This window comes from Chlamydomonas reinhardtii, chromosome 2 (assembly GCF_000002595.2).
Source record: "Chlamydomonas reinhardtii strain CC-503 cw92 mt+ chromosome 2, whole genome shotgun sequence".
Lineage (NCBI taxonomy): Eukaryota > Viridiplantae > Chlorophyta > Chlorophyceae > Chlamydomonadales > Chlamydomonadaceae > Chlamydomonas > Chlamydomonas reinhardtii.
In genome coordinates, this window is record NC_057005.1 from 954,805 (window position 1) to 977,865 (window position 23,061).

Sequence of the window (23,061 nt, forward strand, 5' to 3'; positions counted from 1 at the left end):
CACGAGCGTAGTTACGGCAGCTGCAGGCGGAGCACACGCGAAAGGCACCTCACACACGTGCACTCAACACTCCTGCTGCCAACCTGGACCCAAGCATCCAAGCAAACCACAGAGCAAAATTCTCAGCCTGCCGTCCTATATCAGCTGGTGCGCGTTCCACCTGCAAGCCTGTCATATTGCTTGGCCACACGTACTGCACCGCATCCTACGGTGCAAGCATTCAACGTCAACCAGCCGCTCCAATTATGGAATGGATCATTTGGATCCCTGCAATTCAGAGGCATTATTGCTCATCCACACAGACAAGGTCTTTCGAGTAAGACTGCCGTACATGTACACGGATCACGGCACAATGAATCAGGTGACTGGTCTATCTACCCTGCAATGTGGGGATGTGTTGCCGACAACCCGCCACAGTCACATGCACACTAGTCTTTAATCAGTCCTTACCGCGGGGAAGCATTCAAAGCCAACCCCGTGTGCACAAAAGTGATGTCAAGCATTGAATTTACCGACGTCGGCGCTGGATGCTCCAGGCGCGGTTGGACCAGGAAGTAGGCGCACCACGCGAGTCGGTGACGCCGACAGTTTCCGCAGTGTCCGTGATGATGCCGTCCGCAATCGCGTGGGACGAAGCAGCAGATGATGACGACGATAGATGGCGGCGTTGCTTCCCAGGCACTTCGTCGAAATCGTAGGTAATCTCAGCCTCCGACACTGCCAGTTGCAGGGGTCATGGCCGCATGGTTTCAGGAGGGGTTGCAAGCATGCGCCGTGGGATGGGTATGGGCATGCAGAATGGACATGTGCACTGTTGTTTGAATGGGGGCCCACAGCTCAGGTTTCACCTCAGCCCGACATCTCACCTGGGCAGCACGACTCGGGTGTGTTGAAGATGGAGTGCCGGCAGGACGGCCCCATGCAGAACTCCTGTGCACACCAGCAATGCCATGTGGCCAAGCGTCAGGACAACATTTTGGCGCGTCTACCGTGTACCCATGCAACCATGTGGTCCTTGCTTGCGGCTATGTCTTGCGTTTACGGTGTGTCAGAGTATGTACCCAGCTGCCCCAGCACGCACACCTACCACAGCACACACAAACTCACACATTTCCCTTATATTTCACACACACACACACACACACACACACACACACACACGCGCACACACACACAGCACATACCTCGATGCTCGTGCAGGGCGCCGATAGCACCATGCACAGGCTGATGGCGCCCTTGTCGCCCACCGCCTCCTGCGTCAGCTGCAAGCCCGGCAGCTTCCACGTCAGCACGCCCTGTCCCTGGTAGCTGTCCGCGGTTGTGGCCCACGGCACCGACATGCCGTCCAGGAGCACCAGTTTGACGGCGCTGCGGCACTGCGTCCCCACAGAGAACTCAATTTTTTTGAGGTCCATGCGATTAGGGGGGCAGCAGAACGCGTCCGGGTTGCAAACTTGGAGCTGGAGCGTGAAGCAGTGTGAGACGCGCTGCGAGCCGTCCAGCATGGGTGGGAGAATGGTGGAGTTCGCATACTCTAGGGCGAAGGGCGTGTTGCGCGGGCTTCGGCGCTGGCAGGCGCAATATGGGAAGCCCGGCACGCGCTGGGAGGGCACGGCCGGGGGGCGCCGCCTGTGTGTGATGGCAAGAGGTGGTGGCGCGTTGAAAGGTGAGAGGCTCAGCAGAATCATAAATTGCAGTGGTATACAGCAGTCGGCAAGGCAGGCGGGAGCAATGCAGGTGGCTGGTGTGCCGCCTGGGCAGTGGTAATGCAAACTGGCATCCCAGATCCAGTACAAAAGCACGTGCGGACAAGCAAGCTAGACACAGCACCTGGGCGGAGGCGGCTTCAAGTTGCCAGGTGTGCTGGGGCCAGTGGGCGGAGACGGCGCCTGGGGAAACGGTGGTGCATTCTGCTTGGGCTGGGCACCAGGTCTGTATGGGCAAAGGATGACAAGTCAGCCAAGGGTAGGATTGGTCGTAGAGAAACGTCCACCTCATGCTACGATTTCCTAGCGAGCCTGCATTATAGCTGTGTAATCGTGGGCGTTCCTTCCACCCCACTACTATGCCTTGGCGAGTTATGCCGGATGAAGCTTGCACCCACCTAGGCGGGCGCGGCGCAAGTGGCGGCACGGGCTCGGTGATGTTGGGAACGCACACATTGCAGTTCCAGTATTGGCCGCCGGGACGGGGCACTGCGAGCAGGCGAGCGGCGACGGTGCCGTTGAGTTGCGGATGGGCGGTGCATCGGCAGTGACTACTCAGGGGGCGCCACGGCTTTTCCTCTGCAGATTCCCATCCCTCGCCTGTGATTTTCCACAAGCACTCGTTGTACACATCGCCGGCATTGCCCTGGCACCCAGCCACCGTGCCGTTCTCGAAGTAGTTGGGAGCCGAACTGTGGTGTGCGAGGTGGCGAGGAATGGGCGATGTGGTCATAGGGTTACTACTGTGAGTGCAGCAGTCAGACAGTGCAGGCATAGAACCCCACCTGCACACACCTACACAAAGCCGTGCAAAACGGTACTGCCCGGGCAGACGGGCTCACCAATATGCATCCATGCCGCGCACGCTGACGTATGTTTGTCCGTTCAGCGTGGAGCACGGCGTGTTGCCACCGCGAATGCTGCGGGCGAGGAAAGCGGATACATCGTCCAGTCAAGTGACCGTTTCCCGTGAAGCATTAGCTCAAGGCGCAAAGATCAGAGCGTGTTAGCAACTCAGCAGCCCACGCCCCTACGCCGCCCGCTGACCTGAACAGGACATCTTGCGGGCGCTGGTTGGTGTCGCGCCAGCGCACCCACTGGCAGTATCGTGAAGCATTGTTTGCTTCCCAAGGGCGGGTCAAGTTGCTGCCACCCGCGGCCAGGCTGGGTGCGGCTCCGGGCTCCGGGATGACTGGGTTGAGTCTGTCAGCTAGGCAGATACTACCCATTGTGGGGCCCGCTTGGGACTCCTGGGCCCGGCGGACGCCACCTGCGGTGCCGGTGCGGGTGCTGACGCTGCCGGTGCGTGTACGGCCGGCACGTGCGCCATCGGACGACGGAACAAAGTCGTAGGAGCACTTGCTGCCGGGGCGAGGCCATAGCATGCAAACCTGTCGTCCGAAAATGGGACATGGCCATATGGGGTTGAGTTTTGGAAGGATGTGAAGCTCATGACAAAGTTACTTTTGCATGAATGCATGAAAAGTTGAGCCTCCTAGGCAACGCTCGTGTCGCTTTGTCCTGTGTCCGCACCTGGCAGTAGAGGTACATGCGCCCACCCTCCGGCCGCCAGACGCACAGGGATGAGTCGACGTCCACATCAATGCAGGTCGCCTGTGCATAAGGCATGAGGGAAGCAGTGGATGCGATTAGGGCTCCTGAACCCCGGAACGCTCCCACCACATTCAGTCAGTGGTTGCGGCTGGCCCAGCGCTAACCTCAGCGCGCGCACTATGTTGGAGTGCCCGTTCATGTGCCCGTACCTGATCACCGCAACCCAGGGAGTTCGGGTAAGGCTCCTGCAGATCCGTAGTGTAGCCTTGTTGGGAGCAGCCGAAGCAAACGCCGGGCGCCGGATTGGGTGGCGTGGCTGGGAAGGGCGGTAGGGGCGGGTTCCTGACAGACGGGTCTGCCTGGGGTCGCGGCGGCGCGGGGCTGGGAGGAGTCGGGGGCTCCGGACTGGGCGGCTCCGGACTAGGCGGGTCGGGTGACCCCGGCGATGACTCAGGGGAAGGAGGCTCGAGGCTGGGCGGCTCCGGGCTCGGCGGCACAGGCGGCGCCGGGCTGAGAGGCTCTGGGCTCGGCGGCTCCGGGCTAGGCGGCACAGGAGGAGCAGGCGAAGGCGGCGCAGGACTAGGCGGCTCCGGGCTGGGCGGCTCCGGGCTCGGCGGCACAGGCGGCGCCGGGCTGAAAGGCTCTGGGCTAGGCGGATCTGGGCTAGGCGGCACAGGAAGAGCAGGCGAAGGCGGCGCAGGACTACGCGGCTCCGGGCTGGGCGGCTCCGGGCTCGGCGGCACAGGCGGCGCCGGGCTGGGAGGCTCTGGGCTCGGCGGCTCCGGGCTAGGCGGCACAGGAGGAGCAGGCGAAGGCGGCGCAGGACTAGGCGGCGCCGGGCTGGGCGGCGTGGGAGACGGCGGCTCCGGGCTGGGTGGCAAGAGAGTCGGCGTCGGCGGCTCAGGAGAAGGCGGAGCGGGACTGGGCGGCTCAGGGCTCGGAGGCGCAGGGGAAGGGGGAGCGGGGGACGGGGGCTCCGGAGACGGTGGCTCAGGCCTTGGCGGCTCCGGGATCAGTGGCTCCGGGCTAGGAGGCGACGGGCTAGGAGGCGCAGACGAAGGCGGCTCCGGAGAGGGTGGCTCCGGGCTGGGGGGCTCCGGGCTTGGCGGTGTGGGAGACGGCGGCTCCGGGCTGGGTGGCAAGAGAGTCGGCGTCGGCGGCTCAGGAGAAGGCGGAGCGGGGCTGGGCGGCTCGGGGCTAGGAGGCGCAGGAGGCGCAGGGAAAGGGGGAGCGGGGGACGGGGGCTCTGGGCTAGGAGGCGCAGGCGATGGAGGCGCCGGAGAGGGAGGCGCAGGGCTCGGAGGCTCGGGTGACGGAGGCGCCGGGCTGGGCGGGTTCGGGTTGGGGGTCGGGGGCGCCGGGCTGGGAGGCTCGGGCGAGGGAGGAGCAGGGCTGGGAGGGGCTGGGCTGGGCGGTGCTGGGCTGGGAGGAGTGGGCGACGGAGGCTCAGGAGAAGGCGGAGCGGGGCTGGGCGGCTCGGGGCTAGGAGGCGCAGGGGAAGGGGGAGCGGGGGACGGGGGCTCCGGGCTAGGAGGCGCAGGCGATGGAGGCGCCGGAGAGGGAGGCGCAGGGCTCGGAGGCTCGGGTGACGGAGGCGCCGGGCTGGGCGGGTTCGGGTTGGGGGTCGGGGGCGCCGGGCTGGGAGGCTCGGGCGAGGGAGGAGCAGGGCTGGGAGGGGCTGGGCTGGGCGGTGCCGGGCTGGGAGGAGTTGGCGACGGAGGCTCAGGAGAAGGCGGAGCGGGGCTGGGCGGCTCGGGGCTAGGAGGCGCAGGGGAAGGGGGAGCGGGGGACGGGGGCTCTGGGCTAGGAGGCGCAGGCGATGGAGGCGCCGGAGAGGGAGGCGCAGGGCTCGGAGGCTCGGGTGACGGAGGCGCCGGGCTGGGAGGGTTCGGGTTGGGGGTCGGGGGCGCCGGGCTGGGAGGCTCGGGCGAGGGCGGAGCAGGGCTGGGAGGGGCTGGGCTGGGCGGTGCCGGGCTGGGAGGAGTGGGCGACGGAGGCTCAGGAGAAGGCGGAGCGGGGCTGGGCGGCTCGGGGCTAGGAGGCGCAGGGGAAGGGGGAGCGGGGGACGGGGGCTCCGGGCTAGGAGGCGCAGGCGATGGAGGCGCCGGAGAGGGAGGCGCAGGGCTCGGAGGCTCGGGTGACGGAGGCGCCAGGCTGGGCGGGTTCGGGTTGGGGGTCGGGGGCGCCGGGCTGGGAGGCTCGGGCGAGGGAGGAGCAGGCCTGGGAGGGGCTGGGCTGGGTGGTGCCGGGCTGGGAGGAGTGGGCGACGGAGGCTCAGGAGAAGGCGGAGCGGGGCTGGGCGGCTCGGGGCTAGGAGGCGCAGGGGAAGGGGGAGCGGGGGACGGGGGCTCCGGGCTAGGAGGCGCAGGCGATGGAGGCGCCGGAGAGGGAGGCGCAGGGCTCGGAGGCTCGGGTGACGGAGGCGCCGGGCTGGGTGGGTTCGGGTTGGGGGTCGGGGGCGCCGGGCTGGGAGGCTCGGGCGAGGGAGGGCCAGGAGATGGGGGGACGGGGGAAGGTGGTCTCGGGCTGGGCGGCTCTGGACTGGGCGGCGATAGAGAGTCACACGGGCAAGAGATGACGAAGTTGCCAAAGCCAAACCACGAGGTTGTTGAGTTGCACTTTTCTGTGAAGTTGTTGTAGCCGCCTGGCGCATCAGACACATAAAACCAGCTCCCAAACGCGGTTTCGCCGCTGATACCCAGTTTTACCATGATTGCGAACTCCATTGCGTAGCATGAGGCGTTGACTGGCACCCCGAGACCGCCGTACGACACCACAAAGGAGAAGGAGCCGTTGTTGCCCTGCATACCGATGTGATGGAAGTCGCGGCCCAGATTTCGTGGTCGCGAGCACTCGCCGGTTGTGTTGCCGGGAACGCCAATGGCTGTGTAGAAGTCAGAAATGTTGTACACCTGCAAATAGGCAGCGTGGGGTGGTCGGCATGGTTGAGCTAATGATACGGCTACAGAGAAGGCTAGGCAGGAAGTCTGAGACGGAGGTAAGCAATAGCGAGCAAGTACAGTGTGCGCCTGGCGTGACGTGCACTGACTCATAACATCCCGTACTGTCCCCTGCAACCCGCTCATTTCCACTCACCTTCCACAGGACGTCATCCTTGTCCCAAGGACCCACAAACGAGTTCACCACCACTGTCATGTTGCCGGATGACGGCACATTGTGGTAGATGGTGATGTTGCCCACACGCTGACCGTCTGCGCCAGCGTAGATGGGCCCGGTCATCGAGGTGACGACGATCCCGTCGGAGTTTAGCATGATTGCAGTGGAGCAGGTCGGCTCGGGGGTGACCTCCGGGGTGAAGGGCGGCTCAGGGGTCGGCGGCTGGGGGCTGGGCGGCGCGGGGCTTGGTGGCCTAGGGCTGAGCGGAGCCGGGCTGGGAGGTGCCGGGCTGGGCGGCTTAGGGCTGGGTGGCGCGGGGCTAGGAGGTGCCGGGCTGGGCGGCTTAGGGCTAGGCGGTGCGGGGCTGGGAGGTGCCGGGCTGGGCGGCTTAGGGCTGGGTGGCCCGGGGCTGGGCGGCGCAGGACTGGGCGGCTTAGGGCTAGGCGGTGCGGGGCTGGGAGGTGCCGGGCTGGGCGGCTTAGGGCTGGGTGGCGCGGGGCTGGGCGGCGCAGGACTGGGCGGCTTAGGGCTAGGCGGTGCAGGGCTGGGAGGTGCCGGGCTGGGCGGCTTAGGGCTAGGCGGCGCGGGGCTGGGCGGCGCGGGTTGGGTTGAAGGCGCGGGGCTGGGCGGGCGAGGGCTGGGCGGCACAGGGCTGGGGGGGAGGGGGCTGGGAGGGAGTGGGGAGGGCGGCGCGGGCCAGGGCGGCCTTGGGCTGGGTGGCGCCGGCGAAGGAGGCTGTTGCTGGCCGCAGGAGGCGCAGTCGAGGTAGAAGTCTCCCAGCCCGAACCACGAATTGGCGGTGCCGGACACACCGGTGCACACCTCCGGAAGCTGGTTGGAGTTGGCGGTCATGTAGCGCCAGCCCAGCATTGCCGTGTTGCTCTGAGGCGGACAGCAACAGGGGTAGGGCGGTGAGGGGCGTAGCGTGCGCAAGCGTGGCAGTCTAGGAAAGGCATGGTCAGGAACTGCTGGCAGGGTGCCTGGCACGGAGCACACTCATCAGTGCCCACCCAAGAGAAACAAGCGCAAGGTCTGGTCCTTCACAGCCCATCCGTGGCACTCACCCCCACGCCCGTGTGCACCATCACGAAGAAGCGGCGGGGCGCACACGTGGACGCGTTCACGCGCAGTAGCGAGAAAGGGATGATGACGCTGAAGAAGCCGGTGTTGCCATTGGTGATAACGTGGTTCCACTGACCCAGGGCGTTGGGCCGGGAGCAGCCGGGGCCCTGTAGGTCATCAAGGTGGGGAAACACAGGGCGCCGTCAGCAACGGCGCGCGCAATGCTAGAGAACAGGGTCCCATGACAGGCGGGGCGCACACAAGAGCGTGCAGGAAGTAAAGCAGACCAGGCACACGCCAGGGCAGTACGCCGGCTGCAACCGACTGAAAAGTTCCCCTGATATGGCCCACCCCCGCTGCGTGCCCACGCGGCTCACGTCGATGCTCGCGTTGAGCGACGCGATGCTGTCCCACACCTCCCACAAAGCGTCCGAGTCCGACCAGTCGGGGCTGGCGGCGTTGCGCACAAGGGTGATGTTCAGCACATCTGCCACATCGTTAACAGTCATCGTGGCGTTGCCGACCACCTGGCCGGCGGCGCCCGCGTACACGGGGCCGGTGATGAAGGACACCTCGGGTCCGCCTTGAGAGGCGTACAGCCGCACGTCAGTGCAGGGCGTGCCCGGCGTGGTGGGGGCAGGGCTGGGTGGCGCGGGACGGGGCGGTGATGGAGATGTTTGGGCACGTAACCGACGCTGATGGCTGTTCACCGTGGCATGCCCTGCAACGACGTCGGCGTGAACACCATCTAGCCCCCCCGCAGAGTTGCCAGCGCTGACTGACAAGCTAACCAGCAGCAAAGAGATGCAGTGCTGCTGCCGCCACCGGTTGCTTTGTCGCCTAAGCGACGAGCTGGGCGACATGCTTGGTCTGCACGCACAGAAAGGTAGATAGGTCCCAGGGCCCGCAGCAGCGCGTTAGAATTCAGGAACAAGGTGTTGCCAACCGCTGGATGGGCCCAGTTCCAAGGATTTGGATCATCTACGCTGGCGGTCAGTGCTATATAGCAGCAGCGATGAGTGTAATGTCCCATTGTTATTTAGCGGAATCGCCGCGCTTGCGGCCGGGACCAGCTGCCATTTCATTTCGCGCTGTTCCCGCCAAAGCGGCCTAGAGACCGAAATCAGTGTGCAAGAATTGCAGATTATACACAAATTTTCAGAAGAATGTTTAACAAAAACAGCTGTGCAAAAGTGGCTTTGTTGCCCACAGTCCGCCGCGAACTGCCAACCGAGCGACGCTCTTTCCCCACTATTGCACGTCTGTTGACATGCAGCAAGCTATCCCACGCAATGTAGCTGACATGAGCATGTGCGCCGCATGCTAGCTAAGGGACTCTAGGCTGGACGAAGGTGAAACGGACGATGGTGCACCTCGCTCGCCCAGTCACCAAGCCGAACCGCCGCCTCTAGTCCAGCGCATAGCCGATTTCTACTGAAGGAAATGCAGACTGCATTTTTCACCTTAACCAGCTCGCTCGTCGCGCGCGCCGGCTGTAGCGGGCTGTTTGGCCGCGAAACCGTCAGAAGCATCCACTCCTGAGCGCGAAAGACATTGTATTAATGCTAGTAATGTACTGGATGTGGTGTCCACAAAGTCACAAATGGAGCGAAGCGTGTCGAAAGACAGACTTTCCGTAACTGCATCGATGGAAAGAATGTGACAATAAGCTGTTCAATATCAATTAGCCGGCTGTACATAACAGCACAAACGATCGCGCTGTATTAGCACTTTCGAATTTCCGCGCCCATCGGTGCGGCGGTTGGTCGAGCAAGCGAAACCGTTTCTAGAACCTGAAACGTCGAGCCAGTCGAGTGGGAAGAAATTTAGTAATAGCGCCGAATGTACTCAAGGCAGGCTGCACCGGGGCTGAAGGCCTGTTGTAAGTGCCGTGTTTGCTGGTTGTGACGGTAGCTACTTACATGTGTGAGGCACCCTGCACCCACGCAACTTTCTGCTCTTGCCACGCAGGCCACGTACCTTTCTGTGCCTGTGCCTGTGCCTGTGCCTGTGCCTGTGCCTGTGCCTGTGCCTGTGCCTGTGCCTGTGCCTGTGCCTGTGCCTGTGCCTGTGCCTGTGCCTGTGCCTGTGCCTGTGCCTGTGCCTGTGCCTGTGCCTGTGCCTGTGCCTGTGCCTGTGCCTGTGCCTGTGCCTGTGCCTGTGCCTGTGCCTGTGCCTGTGCCTGTGCCTGTGCCTGTGCCTGTGCCTGTGCCTGTGCCTGTGCCTGTGCCTGTGCCTGTGCCTGTGCCTGTGCCTGTGCCTGTGCCTGTGCCTGTGCCTGTGCCTGTGCCTGTGCCTGTGCCTGTGCCTGTGCCTGTGCCTGTGCCTGTGCCTGTGCCTGTGCCTGTGCCTGTGCCTGTGCCTGTGCCTGTGCCTGTGCCTGTGCCTGTGCCTGTGCCTGTGCCTGTGCCTTTGCCGACCTTGGTGCCAACTTTCTGTTGGGTGGACGTGTCTGCCACCCACGAAATTTTATGTGCCTGTTCCTGGCTTTCCCATTCCCCAAAACTCAGACACAGCGACGAGCATACCAACACTTAACAATGCTGCATCAAGTATGCATGAGCAGACGTTTAACCAATCAAGCACATGCTACACCGTTTTGTGCCGGGATTCCACGAGATTCCGCGGAAGTCAGGCAGGCTCATGCGGGCTCTTCGCTAGCTCTGAAGCCCATGCGCAGAGCAGGCCGTCTCTGCATTGACCCGGATTGATGGCAGTGCCTGGATAGCGATAGCGAGTGATTGGGAGGGTGTGCTGCAGCGTGTGTGTGCAGACTATGGAGGACAGGGCACTTGTCCTGTCTTCCCCAGCCGTACGTCCGGCCTAGGTCTGTTTACGTAGGGAGCTAGATGGGTTGACCCTGTCCTATCCTGTACACCGTCCTGAGTGGTCATCTGTTCTAGGCACAAACTCAACACATTGCTTCGGCGTGTGGGGACGCGGCGTTGGCGAGAGCCACGAATGGCCCTATTACCGTAGGGGCATGTCGCACCCGTGCAGGGCACTGTAACGATGTCTCCTGCCTGGAGTTGGGGGTCTGGAAATACGCTGCACACTAAATACAGGACGACGCCAACCAGTAACTTGGGCGTTAATGTTTTACCAGCCGCGCCATCGTGCCTTGGCGCGTCATGAGAGCCAGGGGTTCCTGAACCCCTGATGAGAGCGGTGGAGCTGGCGCGGTGGGCGGCGGCGGCGGGCGGCGGCCCTCCTCAAGCCGATGCCACCGACCCGGTCAACGTTGATGATCTGTCTCCTTCTGGGTACTATCGCATTGAACGGTATGTGAGCGCACAGCTGAGCGACGCGGTTGCCTGAGGGGCGGGGGTCGCACCAAGGAGGAAAGGGGTACGCACAAAAGGGGACGAGCGGCGGACTGGGCTTGGGGGTGTTGTAAACTCCAGCCCAAACTAAACCAGGGGGGCGCAGAGGGGGAGAGGACTTCCAGGTTTGACTAGGCTGCTGGGCGAAGACGGTAGCAGACGATGGTAAATACATCCTCCGGCGGTATGCCCGCGCTGGTGCACAATGATCATCCCAACAGGGGGGGTCGTGAGGGTGTGTGTGTAGCCTCCAAAACCTCCCGACCCCCCCGCCCCGACGACCGACCGTGCCGTGCACTCCCTGAAGCCCTTGTTTTCGGGGTAGCCGCCGTCTTTTGTCTGGGCACATGGCGGTTTGGGGACTTCTCCATAGGAATTCGGACATAACCCGCCCCAAACCCGGGCCAACAAAGTCTCGCCCCAGACATTAGCCCCTGGGAGGAATGTCTAGGAAACGGCCAAAATGGCCGAATAATGTCTGGAGACATTAAGATAGGGGCCCTGCGGTCTGGACTACTTGCCCGGCTGTCTTATGAGGCCCAGACGAAAGTGTCCGGCACACCGTGACGACCGACCCTCGCCTTTGAGGGCCCATAGGGCCCGAAATTCTGAATGAACGCTCTCGTCAACCTCATTCCATTTCAAGGGTGTGGGGCGTCTGCGGGATTCTTACCCCCCTGATCCCGAGTCAAAGCGGGACATACACACACGCACGCACGCACAGACCTGCCTCAACGCAACAACCTCCAGGTGCATCCTTGGGCCAGCCGTGGACTTGACCACCGCCACGATCGACCACACACAAGGGCATACACAGCCGTGTTGCTCTCGTCGTGCGCCGCACCACACCTGCCTCTCACACAATGTCTGCCCAAGCTTATTGACGCTTCCGAACCGCAACTTACCCGTCCAAACCACGAAGCTGTTTTGGCCGAGGCCGGCGCTGGTGTCAACCAGGTGTCAAACTTGCCTTACCGCCGGCCGGCATAGCGTACATGGTACAGCGTGATGGTACAGCCCGGCCCCACGACACATGCAGCAAACCAACTGCTTTACGTACGTTCAAGGGTCTCCGCCGCCGCGTAGGTTGCGTAATCTTTCTCAGGTGTTACCGTGCCATATGTGTCTCTCATGCCCTAGTTCTTCGGCAAGCATCCATCACGGCCCTAACTTGCCGCCATGTCAACCAACTTCCAATCAACCGCGACCGCAGCCACTGGCATCAGGACGGTGTTGCTGTGGACAGACGCGCAACGCCCGCGGGCTCAGCCATCGCGCACAATCCCTGCTGCTTGCAAACAAGCCCGCTCCTGCGCAGTACCTTACAACCCACGTCCAAAATGGAGGCTTCACAACATGGACGTGCGCCTGTCATGGCGCCGCCACCGCACGCATGCCCCGCTGCATACGGTACTGCACGGCCGCCACAGCACCCGGCATCTGCAGTAGTCATGGCGTTGTCATGTATGGCTGGCTGGCTGGCTGGCTGGCTGGCTGGCCGGCCACTTACGCGACAAAGTCAGGGTCGTCCTGCTCAGCACCCGCGCGCCCGCGGCGCCCCCCACGGCCACGGCCACGGCCGCGCCCGCTGCGTGCCTTGGCCACAGCAACGGCGCCACTGCCATCCCAGCCACCGCCATCTGCTCCCACCTCCACCTCTAGCTCTGCCTCCGCCTCCGCTCCGTACACAAACACGTCATCCTGGACTGGTGCCTTGCGGCGGCGAGTGGACGTGCGCAGCGGCTTGGCCGCATCGCGGCCGCCGCCTCCATCGCCGCCACTTAGGCTGCCGTAGCCGCCGCCGCTGAGGCCGCCGCTACCGTAGCTGCCATCGTACCCGCCTGCAGCGGCCGTGGTGAACATCGCCGACAGCTGGCGGGTGGGCGTGCCAGGTGCCAGCAGCTGCGGTGACGTCAGCAGCGAGGAAAAGTCCGCCGCCGCCGCCGGTTGTGTCGGGGCGACGGCGGCTGCGGCGGCTGTGAACGAGTCCAGCAGCTCCTGCTTCACACCCAGCTCCTGTTTCATGCCCATCTCGCCCGGCGCCACCAGCGGCTCCGGCGTGATGACGCCCCCAGCCAGCGCCGCGGCCGCAGCCGCGTCGGGATTACCGGCCGCGCCCGCAGCGACGCCAGCAGCGCCGCAGGCTGCACCACCGACGTCGACGCCGGCGGCGGCGGCGGCGGCCTTGCGCGCCAGCAGCAGTTGGGACAGGTAAGCATTGATCGCCAGCAGCTGCGCGGGCGGCAGCTTGGCCATTTGCGACAGGCTCTCAGCCGGCGTGGCCGGCGTGCCCGGCGTGCCCGCCGGTAGGCCCGTGGCGCTGGCGCTCAGGCCTGGCAGGAGGCCCGGCGGGAAGCTCGGCAGCAGCAGGCCCGGCATCAGCTGCAGCGGCGTCATCAGCGCCGCCGCCGCAGCGGGCGAAGCAAAGGCGTTGCCGCCGCCGCCGGCGCCCGCCGCGGCCCGGGCCTCACTCCCGGCCTGCTGCTGCTGCCCCACGGCCGTGGCTGCGGCGGCGTCCTGCTTGGCACGTTTCCTGTTGGTGCGGGCCAACTTCTCCGGGTCGGCCTGTGCCTCCAGCTGCTGTTCCTCCGCCGCAATCAGCTGCGCGTCCTCGTTCAGTGCGGCCACGATATCGGGGTGGTGCCGCTGGATGAAGTCCAGAGCCTCCTTCTGGCAGCCAGTCGCGCGCTTGCGGGAGCGGCCCAACTTCTGCGCGTTTGGGAGGCGAGGTGTGTGTGTTTGTGTGAGCGTGTGTGTGTGTGTGTGCGTGGGCAGGAAGGAGGGGGTGCTTTAGTTCAATCCCAACCGACGGGAGGGGGCACGACGTGGGTCAGGGGATGGTTGCCGGATGAGACGGCTGAGCCAAGGAGGAGGTTTGAGCAGCACGTGCTGGATGGCAGCGCGAAGCAAGGGGAAGTTTGGGACGTTGGGCGCACAGGCGCAGTTCCTGGCTGCCGGCCTCACCTCGCGCGCGAGGCCCTCCGTGGCGTCATCCCTGATGGCCGAGAGCCACAGCTCCTCGACCTGTGCAAGGGCCGAGAGGCGCAACAATGGCACATGCGTATTCAGCAGCGCTCCATACCTACGTCAGGCGGCGCCTCCTCTACGCTTGCAACATGGGAGTAAGTGCGTGTGTTTGGGCACATAAACCTCCTACTTAAGTATCACGGGTGCCCCGTAACCCCCTCCACCACCAGCACCACCAGCACCATCAGCACCACCAGCACCACCAGCACCACCAGCACCACCAGCACCACCAGCACCACGACCCGCCCCAATCCAGGCCATCGCGCCTGCTGCCACGCACCTACCCACCTCCTTCTGCTCCTCTGCCGTCAGCTCGTCAAAGCCCGGCAGCTGCGAGACGCCGCCGTGCTTGCTGAGGGTGTTGAGCGCCACACGCCCGGTGACGCAGCCGATGTGCCTGTGCACAGCATTGGATGTGCAGTTGTGTGTGACACGCGGGCCCCTCACGCTACAGCCGTGCTCGTCCCGTGTGCGGGCTGCTGCAGCCAGTGCACCCTTGCTACCGTAGCCGCTCCCGAAGGCAGAGACGCAGGTCGCGATCGGGCCATATGGCAATTGCAGTTTGCTTGCAAGCCGGACCGCAACTGAGTACGACCAGGGTTTGAAGCCGGACCAAAATTGAGTATTACCAGGGTTTGACACAAGTCAAGGCGCACGATCAAACAATATGGACGCGCTGCGTGCCGGCACTCAAGCTCACCTGCGCGCGTTCCACAGGGACTGCGTGCCGGGGTGCCAGAACTGGCAGTTCAGGCGCAGCTCACCCTTGCCAATCGTGCTGCCACAAGCTGCAGCAGTGCAGGGGTAGCAGTGAACCGTGTCAGCGTGGGTCAGCGGGGGTGATGGGGCTGGCTCGGAGGATTCCTTACGCGGTGCGATCCAGTTGCGCGGGAAGCTCAGCTCGGTACGTAGAGGCCGCCTATACCGCCTTCCTGCTCCTCACCTTGGCAGGCGGCCCCGCTCCTTTTTGCCCGCTCTATAATGTAAGTGGCGTTCTTGTCGCCCATGACTGCAGCTCAGCAACCGCGGCGGCCGCGTTCCCGTTTGGCAAGTTCAGCGCGGCAAGGGCCGGCGAGCCTGCGCACAGCAAGCCAGGGCGTACGTCTGCAATTGAACTCAGCAGGGAAATGACAGCAGCAGGCCAGCAGCCAAAGCGTGGCAGCGACACCGCCGTGGCTGCAAACGCTTCCGGAAGGTCAAACGCAGACGGTCCTGCCCCCGCTGCGAGGCGTCGCCACCACGCCCGAAACGGCAGATGCCAGCGCCACAAGCATGAGCGACATGACCCGCCGCCCCGGTTTGCGGCTTTTTGCCGGCCAGTGCGGCAGCGCGCAGCCCGGGTTCCCGCTTTCCTCACAGCCCGCTTTACGGCATCGCAACTAGAGCCACTGACTTGCGACGTGCTGCCTCGTGGGTCGCGCGGCGAGCGGCAGGGAGGCCACCGAGGATTCACAGGTGAGATGCTTGAGATGGCTTTGCACTTTGAACAACTGCGGCTGGTAACTTTATATTATATGTAAACAAAAGTATGAATGCGCGAGCAGGCACCATACACACAGCTGTAAGCTGGCCAAATCCATCCGACGTGACCCCTCATGACCCGCGGGCGCATCCTGCGCATCAGGGCGTCCGGAAACCCGCCCGCCCCGCAGCGCTTGTACTCTCCGCATCGAAGCTATTGAGCCTCTCGCACGGATTAACGAGCAATCCTACTGCGGTAAGTATTCTATCAGGCCTCTCGCGAGCGACTGCTGTCGACTCCAGTGCTGGAATGCAAATGCTCGTCTCTCCGTACTTGGGCTATCCGCATCCCTTCAGTCTCTCCCGTTGGTTGCCCGCCGGGGAACTACTAGAATCACGCTTGTCCCTCAGGTTTGACCCATCATTGGGCTCGGTGCACGCGCACCAACAATCGTGCACGTCACGGCCATGTCCGCGTGCTAGACATCCAACTCGCGCATCCTAGCGCGACTCAAGCTGCCGAAGCCATCTACGTTAGCACCTGCAACGGCCACGTCCCCCCATCAGTAGACAGGCGCAGGAGCGAAGAATTCTCCACAGCTGCCGCGCTATTCCGCACCACCTGTCTAGCACGCAATGGCCCACAGCCACCAACACACATGCTTGCCGGCTCAGCAGCCGCCGCAGTACAACCTATGGGGGGGGGGGGCAGAGGCAGGGGGGCAGTTGTTGTTGTTGTGCCATCCCAACCCTGACCCAACCCTGCCATCCCAAACCTGACCCAACCCTGACGACCCAACCCTGCCCCTGCGTTCTGCCGCGCATCGGCCCGAAAACCCTTCATAGTCGGCGTGCCAACTAAATCGATGTGGCACTATGTCTGTAAAATTATGATCTGACAGTATGGCTCCTTGTATGCAATAATACCTGACACACAGCACCGGACAGAAAACACGATGGAGGGGAGTAGGTAGATAGTTCGGAAGCGCATTTCAGGAGCAACCAGGAATTACTGGATACATCTACAAGCATGTAGGCAAGGCGATATCAGGCCACTGAGCTGGAGTCTGTGCCCGCCATGGCGTCGGCAGTAGAAGTTTTGCCGCTCGGTGGGAGATAAGGCCAAATGTTCGCGCAGATAACACATGATGTCCAGAGGTCTTACAAATGTTGCTTCCGGCAGGGGCTGGCCAAGACGTGGGCCGCTCCTGCTGCATCGTGCGGATGGCTGGGCGCACGGTGATGTTCGACTGCGGGGCCCACTTTGGCTTCAGGTGCGGCGCCCACAGTGCAGGCGTGGCTTTTCAAGAGGCTTAGGAGCCTCTCGCGGAGGCTCACTCGTGACGTGCTGCGCAGTTACGGATAGGGCGTCCCGGAAAGGCGGGTGCCACAGCACACGTACACACACGTCTGCAATCATGCCTGACGCAGGGACGCGCGGCGCTTCCCCGAGTTTGGGCTGCTGTCCCGTGCCGGTCGCTTCACGGAGCTGATTGACGCGCTGGTCATCACGCATTTCCACATCGACCACATCGGCGCGCTGCCCTACTTCACAGAGGTGGGCGGGTTGCGAGGCTGAGGCGCTGGGGGTGGGATGGGGATGAGTTGGCCCGGCGCAAAACCACACCTTGAAGCATGCATGCACATGCGCACGGCTTTCCTCGATGCACACGCCCCTGCACGGATACACACCTGCATGCGCCTTGCTGTCGTGCCGGCACGGCACACACGCAGTCACGCACACACACGTGCAGGTGTGCGGCTACCGCGGCCCGGTGCTGATGACCTACCCCACCTTCGCCATGGCGCCCATCATGCTGGAGGACTACGTCAAGGTGAGGGACGGGCATGACCGTGGCGGCGGCCTGGGGGGTGACAGGGTGCGATGGCGGCGATGGCTTCGCACCTTTCTTCGTGTATCTCTATCATACACTGAAGCGGCATGTCGGGTTGTCTTGATGGCCGTGCATGTGGCCCGGCAAGCTGGGGCGTGGTACCCGCCAGCTGTGCCGTCCCGGCGCATCGCCGCCCTCCCAGCCCTCGCCCCATCCCACCCCACACGCCCGCACAGGTCAACGCCGACCGGCCCGGCGAGGTGCTGCCGTACACGGAGCAGCACGTGCGCGACTGCCTGCGCCGCGTCACGGCCGTGGACCTGCACCAGGTGTGCCGGGGGGCCCGGGGGGGCAGGGCATGCGGGGCTTGCAGGATGGGTTGGCGTGGGCCGGAGGGCATGCGTGTGTATGTGTCCAGGGTACTGTTGGCGGCCGCATCGAGCCGGACGCCGCGTGCTGCAATGTGCCGTATGTATTGAAGGGAAGCAAAGCGCGCATGCGCCCCAGGACCTGTGCCCGAGTCCTACCATGGTACGTGTGTGTGGCGTGGCCCACCTGCCCGGCCGCAGGTGGTGGCGGTGGCGCCCGGCCTGTCCTTCACCTTCCACTACGCCGGCCACGTGTTGGGGGCGGCCATGGTGACCATGACCGCGGGTGAGCGGGCGGGCGGGAGGGAGGAGCAGGGTGGGCACACGGCGGGCACGGGCCCAGCAGGCAAACTCCTGGTCGGGCTGGGGGTGGGGCCTACACGCCGTGCACCAACACGCAACACACAGACACACACATCCCTGCAATCCCACGTGTTTCCTGCTCTTAACACACGTGTTTGCGTTCCTGACACACGCACGTCACACCCACACAGGCCACCTGACGGCGCTGTACACGGGTGACTTCAACTCGGCCCCCGACCGCCACCTGGGCAGTGCGGAGCTGGCGGCGGGCGGCGCGGGGCCGGCGGGCTGCCTCATGCGGGAGCCGGTGCGTACACGTGACATTGTCGCAGTGTGGCAGGCATGCCGCGACGTGTGTGTGCGTGTACACGACTGGGCGCCGAGGTGACGTTGGTGGCGGCGACCGGCGTCGTTGCAATATTGCAACCATGCGTCGCACGCCCTCCCTTCCCGCCTCGGCCCCGTTCCCCCGCCTCACCCATGCACTCGCACGCCACTGCCTGCACGTCACCCCACGAACCACACGCCACCACACAATCATCGCCGCGGCTTCCGCCAATGCCGCCGCCCCCTCCGCCACGTGTCCACAGGACGTGTTGATCAGTGAGGCGACCTACGCGGCCAGCCTGCGCGACTCCAAGCGCGGCCGGGAGCGGGACCTGCTGCAAGCGGTGGAGGACACCGTCGCAGCGGGAGGCAAGGTGGGCGTGGCTGGGGTCTGGGAGCGGGCGGCTTGGGGGCGGCATGGGTGGGCGCCGGCTGGTGAGCAAAGGAGTCGTGGGGCGGCACAAGGGCGTTGGGGGTACGCACATGAACGAACGTACGCGGCGCAAGGGCTGCACGACCAATACAATCGCCTGCTTGTCTGACTGCCTGGTGGGTGCACACGCACAACGCCTGTTCCTCACTAGCCCCGCGCTCCCCCCGCTCCCCCTCCACCCAATCCCTCCTCTCCCTCCTCATTCTGAAGTAACCCCACGATGTAAACCCCTCCTCCCCAGGTGCTCATCCCCACCTTCGCGATGGGCCGGGCCCAGGAGCTGCTGATGCTGCTGGCGGACTGCTGGCGGCGCAAGGGCCTTACGGTGGGGCGCCGGCAGGGGGTGGGGGTGGTGGGGCGCGGGCGGGGGTGGGGGGATGGGGAGGGGGGAGGGCTTGGGTGCCTGAGCGCAACGACATGGTCGCATGCGTCACAGGCTTGTGGGGCATGGGCTGGCTGGCTCTGGGGAAGTCTCGGGGTCCCGCGGACCGGACACAAGCATCACCTCCACTACCACTGTCTCGCCACTGGAGGCAAGCATCACCTCCACTGCAACTGGTGCCTGCAGCCTGTGCGTCTCGCCACCGCAACGCGGTCCCCTACACGCCCCCACGCACCGCATCCCCGCGCCCGTTCGCTGCCCCATCCCGCCACCCCCTCCACACCTCCTCCGCACTCGTTGGGCTGGCTGGGCTCGGGGGTTGCAACAAACTACCCCTCCTCCCATTCCACCCCAGGTGCCCATTTACTTCAGCAGCGCCATGGCCTCCCGCGCGCTCACCTACTACCAGCTGCTGCTCAATTGGACCAACGCCAACGTGCGCAAGGCCGTGTTCGGAGACAGCGCCGGTGGCGGTGACGGAGGGGGTGGAGCAGGAGGTGGTGGTGGAGGTGGTGAAGGAGGGGGAGGCGGGACAGGTAGCGGAGTGCCTGGCCCGCAGGGAGAGGACAGGGAGGCGGAAGGGTCGGAGGAGGAGGGGGAGGGGGAGGAGGACGAGGACGGGGTCGAGGAGGAGGAGGTGGGCTGCAGCGGCTTGGGCTGGGGCAGGTTGGGGGAGCGTGATGGACGGAGTCTCGAGGAAGAGTCGCCTGCTGCCTTGCGCGGTGACAGCGGCGTCGGAGGTCAGGCGGCAGAGGGCGGCGGCGCGCGCCCGAGTAGCAGCCGGCGGCCGCGTGGCCGGCGGAGACCGCTTCCCCCCGACATCGGGCGGCAGGCGGCGGCGGAAGCGGCGGCAACTCAACAGCCGTCGGTGCTTGGTCCTTGTGCCGGGCCCGCCGCAACCCCCGCCCCCGCCGCCGCCCCGCACGTGGGTGTGTTCAGCGAGGCCGACGTGTACGGCATGTTCCGCACACGGCCCTGGGACAGGTCACTGCTCCAGGTGAGACGAGGCAGCGGACCGCTGGCGACGGCGGCGACACAAAGCCACATGCGTGCAGACGGGTGTAGAGACCGCAACTGGCTGCCGGTCCCTGCGCAGCACAAACGCTGCTCGGGCTATCGTATCCCACGTGCTGTCGTGAGCACGCGCGCGCTGTCCTGGCCGCTGTCCTGGTCGGTGTTGTATTGCAGGCTCCCGGCCCCGCCGTGCTGTTCGCTTCGCCCGGCAACATCACCAGCGGCGTCAGCCTGGAGGCGTTCAGGGCCTGGGCCGGCAGCAGCCGCAACCTGGTGGTCCTGGCGGGATACCAGGTCCGAGGCGAGTGGGGTGGCGTGTGTGTATGTGTGTGTGTGTGTGTGTGTGCGTTTACGCCGGGCATGCGTGTGTGTGTGTATGTGTATGTGTGTGCGTGTGCGTGCGCGTGAGCGTGCGCGTGCGCGTGCGTGTGCGTGTGCGTGCGTGTGTGTGTGCGTGTGTGTGTGCGTGTGTGTGTATGTGTACGTGTGTGTATGTGTATGTGTTTGTGTATGTGTGTGTATGTTTGTATGGGCGCGGGCGCATGCTGGGTGTGTCTGGTGGTGCAGCAGCGCGGGGGCTGGTGGGGGCGCGTGGAGCGGCTGCAATGGCCTGACCTTGGTCGCTTGCAGCGCAGCAGAAGGAGTGAGCACCTAGCGACTGACTAATAGGAGCTGGAGTCAGTGTACACCCTCTTCCTTACCCCTGCGGACCCACCTCCCCTCTGCCCCAACCTGGTGTGATCACCGCGACAGGCACCCTGGGTGCCCGCCTGGAGGGCATTGGCAACCAGCAGCAGCTGTCGGGCGGCGGCAACGGAGGCGGCAGCGGGGGCGGGCGCGGCGGCGGAGGCGGAGGCGGGCAGGCCGCCACAGTGGACCTGCCGTCGGGCCCGGGCGGCAGCGGCCGACAGGAGGTGGGGGGCTACACAGCGCGGGCGTGCCTGACACGTGGCAGCATGGCACCAGCCGGCCCATCGCCACGTCTGCCGTATGCGTTGTGACTGCTGCTCGCGCCGGGTCTTCTTCGCTGTGCACACACACAGCACACACACACACACACACACATACACACACAGACAAGAGCACACGCACACGCACATGCACAGGTGCGCTGCCGCGTGAAGATGCTGGCCTTCTCCGCGCACGCCGACCTGCGCGGCCTGATGGGGCTGGTGCGGCGCTGCCGGCCGCGCGCGGTGGTGCTGGTGCACGGACAGCGCGAGCCCATGGAGTTCCTGCGGTGAGAGCCGACAGCCGCGCGGCCGCCAGCCACCCGCCCTGTGTTGCATGAATGGGTCCAGGGGTAGCAAAAGCGTGATACCGCCATGCACTCGGGCAGCCTGCTTGAGCTGCATTGGCAAGCGCGCCTGGGCTGCATGAACTAGTATGGGCATGCGCACGCAACTTGACAAAGACAACACAACACCTTTCTCCGCACCCCACCGCCGCAGCGGCCGCATCGAGGCGACACTGGGCATCGAGTGCCACGCGCCGCCCACCGGCAGCACGGTGACGCTGCACCCGCGCCGCGACGTGCCCCTGGGGCTGCGGCCGCAGCTGCTGGCAACCGCCAAGTGCGCCGCGGCGGCACTCGGCGCGGCACATGCCGCGCATCTCAATGCCGCGCTGGCGGCAGCTGCGCACTCGCGGGCTTTCGCGCCATACCCAGTTGGCGAGATGGCGGTGGACGGCAGGAATAGCAGCAGGGGCGGAGGCCCGGGAGGGGATGGGGACGAGGCCGGTGGGGGATCTGGGTTGGGCAGCAGTCCGGCCGCGGCAGCAGTTGCGGATCTGTGTGAAGCGCTGGCGGCGTCAGAGCTGAGGCTAGCGGAGGCGCTGGCGGCGGCAGAGGTGCCCCAGCCGCTGACGGCGCTGCCGCTCAGCGGCGTGGTGGTGGCGCGGGTGGTGGCGCCACCGCCGCTGCAGCCGCAACTGCAGGAGCCGCAGGCAGCCGCGGCCGCAGGCGCCGCAGGCGCGGCGCCTGGGACAGGCGGACAGACAGCAGCGGCTGCAGCAGCAGCGGCGGCGGCTGTAGCATCGGCCACGGCCGCGGCCACGCAGCTAACGCTGACAGACTCGACCACCGCAGCCAAACCGCTGCTGCAGGCGCACGGCCGGGGCAGGGACGGCACGCAGATGCACGTGGCGCCTTACAAGATCACGTACGGGTGTACCATCACTGTGGCGCATCAGCAGCAGCAGCAGCAGCAGCAGCAGCAGCAAGCTCATGCGCAAAACGGTGCCCAGGTGGAGGCGGAGGCGAAGGCGCAAGCATCGGCGCAGATGGCGCACCACCAGCAGCTGTCGCTGCTACGGAGGGCGCAGCGGGCGGTGTGCTCGGCTCTGGGCGGATACGTTGGAAGTAGGCATGCGTGTGTGGACGGGGCGGGAGCCGCGGTGTGTTGCGGCTCCTTCAGAGCGCAGCTGGCCGGCGACGCCGACACGCATGGCTCCGCTGCAGACGGTGCCGGCGGCAGCGTGAGCGGCGGCAGCATCGATGCTGGCTTGGCGGAGAGTGGCAGCACGGCGGCGGTGCTGTGGCAGTGGCAGTGGGCGTGCAGCTGGGCAGCGGAGGAGGATGTGACGGCGGCGCGCTGCCTGCAGGCGCTGCGGGCCGAGTTTGGCGGTGATGCGCAGACCACGTGACAAGCTTGAGACACGGCTCGCCTGGGCTCGCCGTGTAAGGCATTAAGCGAATGGAAGAGGGCATGGCTGGGCGGCGCCAGCTACTGAGCTCTATTTACTGGCCAGCACAGCGCAGCCTCAGTCCAAGCTGCAAAGCAACTTCTGGCATATTGCCCAGCGGGGCAGTCAAGCATCGGTTTAGGGAGCGGTGCTCCTGTCGCTTTGGAGGCTCTGCCGCTCTGGGGCCCCATTGGGGTAGGTGCAGGCCTGCAGGGCAGGTTGGATTGCAAGCTTCGCCTGGATCCGCAGCTAGCGCCGGCTCCAAATTGCCAGCCTCAGTTCTATGCAAACATGCATGCATCTGCTTTACAAGATAACACAAGCATGCAGTTAACAGATGTGAGGAGAAGAGCTACTCGTTTGAACACCGGCTTCCTCCTGAATCCGAACTAGAGTCGAGGGCACGCCTTGCACATCCTTGTTTTGAGGGTTTCCACCGTCAAGTTGTTGCCATAGGAAATAAC

At 64.9% G+C, this 23,061-nt stretch overlaps 4 protein-coding genes across 4 annotated transcripts; 2 read left to right on the forward strand and 2 right to left on the reverse strand.

The window, feature by feature from the left end:
* On the reverse strand, positions 1 to 9,076 carry CHLRE_02g079926v5 (uncharacterized protein). Its single transcript, XM_043059220.1, has 15 exons — positions 8,223 to 9,076; positions 7,817 to 8,081; positions 7,442 to 7,606; positions 6,357 to 7,259; positions 4,257 to 6,172; positions 3,470 to 4,130; positions 3,240 to 3,320; positions 2,754 to 3,097; positions 2,549 to 2,626; positions 2,307 to 2,398; positions 2,105 to 2,195; positions 1,831 to 1,932; positions 1,185 to 1,629; positions 867 to 930; positions 1 to 717 (listed from the first exon to the last, which is right to left on the reverse strand). Exons 1-15 carry the CDS (start codon positions 8,300 to 8,302, stop codon positions 509 to 511), a joined length of 5,496 nt encoding a protein of 1,831 aa, XP_042926854.1. The 5' UTR covers positions 8,303 to 9,076; the 3' UTR covers positions 1 to 508.
* A 100-nt stretch (positions 9,077 to 9,176) lies between these two features.
* Positions 9,177 to 10,461, forward strand: CHLRE_02g080000v5 (uncharacterized protein). The gene is made up of 3 exons (XM_043059221.1): positions 9,177 to 9,292; positions 9,411 to 9,845; positions 9,950 to 10,461. Exons 1-3 carry the CDS (start codon positions 9,282 to 9,284, stop codon positions 9,975 to 9,977), a joined length of 474 nt encoding a protein of 157 aa, XP_042926855.1. The 5' UTR covers positions 9,177 to 9,281; the 3' UTR covers positions 9,978 to 10,461.
* A 649-nt stretch (positions 10,462 to 11,110) lies between these two features.
* On the reverse strand, positions 11,111 to 15,286 carry CHLRE_02g080050v5 (uncharacterized protein). Its single transcript, XM_043059222.1, has 6 exons — positions 15,183 to 15,286; positions 14,733 to 14,866; positions 14,490 to 14,577; positions 14,078 to 14,186; positions 13,727 to 13,786; positions 11,111 to 13,471 (listed from the first exon to the last, which is right to left on the reverse strand). Exons 2-6 carry the CDS (start codon positions 14,794 to 14,796, stop codon positions 12,269 to 12,271), a joined length of 1,524 nt encoding a protein of 507 aa, XP_042926856.1. The 5' UTR covers positions 14,797 to 14,866; positions 15,183 to 15,286; the 3' UTR covers positions 11,111 to 12,268.
* Positions 15,287 to 16,166: 880 nt separating this feature from the next.
* On the forward strand, positions 16,167 to 22,998 carry CHLRE_02g080100v5 (uncharacterized protein). Its single transcript, XM_043059223.1, has 14 exons — positions 16,167 to 16,359; positions 16,434 to 16,524; positions 16,682 to 16,808; positions 17,005 to 17,085; positions 17,322 to 17,414; positions 17,655 to 17,739; positions 17,948 to 18,063; positions 18,347 to 18,457; positions 18,758 to 18,841; positions 19,254 to 19,895; positions 20,087 to 20,213; positions 20,666 to 20,826; positions 21,019 to 21,152; positions 21,364 to 22,998. The coding sequence occupies exons 1-14, from the start codon at positions 16,329 to 16,331 to the stop codon at positions 22,556 to 22,558; spliced, it is 3,078 nt and encodes a 1,025-aa protein (XP_042926857.1). The 5' UTR covers positions 16,167 to 16,328; the 3' UTR covers positions 22,559 to 22,998.
* The last annotated feature ends 63 nt before the right edge of the window (positions 22,999 to 23,061 follow it).

Excerpts from the sequence above, each read along its gene's own strand:
- CHLRE_02g079926v5 (XM_043059220.1), bottom strand. The coding sequence starts at position 8,302 with ATGTCGCCCAGCTCGTCGCTTAGGCGACAAAGCAACCGGTGGCGGCAG. Across the intron at positions 7,260-7,441 it reads TGGTGCACACGGGCGTGGGG|AGCAACACGGCAATGCTGGG; the intron begins GTGAGTGCCACG and ends TGTCCGCCTCAG. Across the intron at positions 3,098-3,239 it reads GCATGTACCTCTACTGCCAG|GTTTGCATGCTATGGCCTCG; the intron begins GTGCGGACACAG and ends TTCGGACGACAG.
- CHLRE_02g080000v5 (XM_043059221.1), top strand. Across the intron at positions 9,846-9,949 it reads CTGTGCCTGTGCCTGTGCCT|ACACAGCGACGAGCATACCA; the intron begins GTGCCTTTGCCG and ends CCCAAAACTCAG.
- CHLRE_02g080050v5 (XM_043059222.1), bottom strand. The coding sequence starts at position 14,796 with ATGGGCGACAAGAACGCCACTTACATTATAGAGCGGGCAAAAAGGAGC. Across the intron at positions 14,578-14,732 it reads GAGCGGGGCCGCCTGCCAAG|CTTGTGGCAGCACGATTGGC; the intron begins GTGAGGAGCAGG and ends GCACTGCTGCAG. Across the intron at positions 14,187-14,489 it reads TCCCTGTGGAACGCGCGCAG|GCACATCGGCTGCGTCACCG; the intron begins GTGAGCTTGAGT and ends TGCTGTGCACAG.
- CHLRE_02g080100v5 (XM_043059223.1), top strand. The coding sequence starts at position 16,329 with ATGGCGTCGGCAGTAGAAGTTTTGCCGCTCG. Across the intron at positions 19,896-20,086 it reads GGGACAGGTCACTGCTCCAG|GCTCCCGGCCCCGCCGTGCT; the intron begins GTGAGACGAGGC and ends GTTGTATTGCAG. Across the intron at positions 20,214-20,665 it reads GGCGGGATACCAGGTCCGAG|GCACCCTGGGTGCCCGCCTG; the intron begins GCGAGTGGGGTG and ends TCACCGCGACAG.